Source organism: Chaetura pelagica, unplaced genomic scaffold, assembly GCF_000747805.2.
Source record: "Chaetura pelagica isolate M959 unplaced genomic scaffold, ChaPel_1.0 scaffold172, whole genome shotgun sequence".
In the NCBI taxonomy this organism is placed as follows: Eukaryota; Metazoa; Chordata; class Aves; order Apodiformes; family Apodidae; genus Chaetura; species Chaetura pelagica.
In genome coordinates this window covers 94,068-96,195 of record NW_009952433.1, presented here as the reverse complement: position 1 = coordinate 96,195, position 2,128 = coordinate 94,068, and the positions used below count along the sequence as shown (strand labels likewise).

General features: G+C 60.2%; 1 protein-coding gene across 1 annotated transcript in view; it reads left to right on the top strand.

Annotated features, from left to right (window-relative positions):
• TMCO6 (transmembrane and coiled-coil domains 6) overlaps positions 1–1,801 on the top strand; it is a 13,011-nt gene extending 11,210 nt beyond the window's left edge. The window contains exons 10-12 of the mRNA XM_010008291.1: positions 391–485; positions 1,020–1,187; positions 1,601–1,801. Coding sequence (XP_010006593.1) covers positions 391–485; positions 1,020–1,187; positions 1,601–1,801 — 464 coding nt within the window. The remainder of the gene's footprint in view (positions 1–390; positions 486–1,019; positions 1,188–1,600) is intronic.
• Positions 1,802–2,128: the final 327 nt, after the last annotated feature.

The window sequence follows — 2,128 nt, the reverse complement described above, 5'->3', positions numbered from 1 at the left end:
CCCTGGGCAACCTGGGCCAGGCTCTCACCACCCTCACAGCAAAGAATTTCTTCCTAATTTCTCATCTTGTCCCAAGCCCCTCCCCAGCTTTCCTGGAGCCCCTTCAGGCACTGGAAGCTGCTCTAAGGTCTCCCTGGAGCCTTCTCTTCTCCAGGCTGAACACCCCAGCTCTCCCAGCCTGGCTCCAGAGCAGAGCTGCTCCAGCCCTTCCAGTCCTCCCTGTGGCCTCCTCTGGACTCACTCCAGCAGCTCCATGTCCTTCATGTTGGAGGCTGCAGAGCTGAACACAGCCCTGCAGGGGGGTTCTCACCAGAGTGAAGTAGAGGTCTCTTGAGATCTCACTCAGAAACCTTGGAAGTTACTGACATGTTCCTTCTCTGCCCACCCCAGCGGATGACCCCTTCTTCTGCTCTGCTCTGCTCTCCCTGGACTTGCTCCCAGCCTTGCTGCAGCTCCTGCCCTGCTCCCAGATGGCCTGTGTGTTGGTAAGACCTCACCTCACTCCCAGGCCTGGTGCTCAAGAACATGAGCCCCAGGTGCACAGTGCTCAGGTTGGAGGTTGGCTTGGGGCAGCAGCAACAGCTTGGTGAAAGGGCTTGTGTTGTGGTGGCCACCACCTGCCTCCCCTGCAGCCACCTTGTGTTGACCCTTGGCAGCCTCAACCTGGCAGAAGAGGGGTCCCAAGGCAGATGTTAACTTTGGGCCAGTGGCAGTGGGTCTGAGGGGGCTGCTGCCACCTTCTTTTGGAAGACCCTAAAGCTTGAGGGTGGTTCTCAGGGGGGCTGTGCCAAGGGCTGGATGGTACAGCTGTGTGTGCTTGGCTGGGGCTGAGCAGGGCCTGGGGAGTGGTTGGAGGAGGCTTTGGAGGAGCAGGCAGCATCCAGCCAGTTGGGGGGCATGTGGCTTTGGGGGGAAGCCCCTGGCAGGACCTTCAGGGAGGTGTCCAGGGAGCTCTGTGGAACCCTCCTCAGCCTGTCAGGAATGTGCCCACTAACAAAAGTGTTCCTTTCTCCCTGCAGGTCCTGACAGTTCTGTGCAAAGCAGCAGCAAAGGGACCAGCCTATTGCCAGCAGCTGCACCAGGGGGGGACCCTGCCCCTCCTGCTGCCCACCCTGGCACTGCCCGACCCCGAGGCTGTGGGGCAGGGCCTCGAGCTGCTGCACCTCCTCTTCCTGCACTGGCCAGAGGTGAGAGCTGAGGGTCTCTGCCCCAGAGCCCTGCACAGGAACAAAAAGCCTGGGATGGGGATTGTTCTTATTTCAATAATACTAATAGTGAGTAATTCTGGCATTGCCACACCAGCCCCCCAATCTCCAGGGGGGCACTGGTGATGCAGAGGGTGGAAGCCCTTCTTGTGTCTCCAGGGGGTTCCTTTTCATTGACTGGGTTTTTGGGGGCAGGTTGTTTGTACCCTTCATTTGGGGGGTGGGGGGGAGGATTTTTTGACTCAGCTTTGCTTCATGCTCTGCAAACTCCCACAGCTGGATTTACCCAGCCTGGGACTTCAGTGTCCAGCAGAGCCCTGGGGGGTTCCTTCTGCCCTATGCCCTGCAGAGTGGTGGCTCTGGGCAGGCAGCTCTCCCCCTCTCCCCTTGCACAGGCTGTTCCTGACTTTGTCAGACAAGGTGGCCACCAGGCCCTGGAGCAGCTCCAGAGCAGCCTGGAGCTGCAGGAACGGGCACAAGCACTGCTGGACATGGTTGGGCAGCCCCAAGGAGCCTCCACCTTCAGTCCCTGCATGGCCACGCTGCCTACCTCCTCCTGGGACACACCACCTCCCTTCCCTCCCCCTGCACTCTGAGGAGGAACAAGCTGTTTGTTCACCCTGTGCCCTGCTTCCCCAGGGGCTGGGCAGGGGTCACACGCCAGCTGCCAGCACCAGTGGCTGCACAGGGACACTGGTCCTTGGCAAGACATGGCTGTTCCCATCCTTGCAATCACCTTCTGGGTACTCCCAGGCTGCCCTGTGCCCCTGGAGCTCAGTGTGGGGGCAGAGCTGAGCTGCAGCCCAGGCAGGTGGGCTCCTGGTGCCAGGGAGGTGGGATAAGCCCCCCTGGGTCAGCCCTTCCCTCCAGCAGCTCCTTTGGGCTTTAAACCCAACACGTCAAGCTCACGGTAATTATGTTGT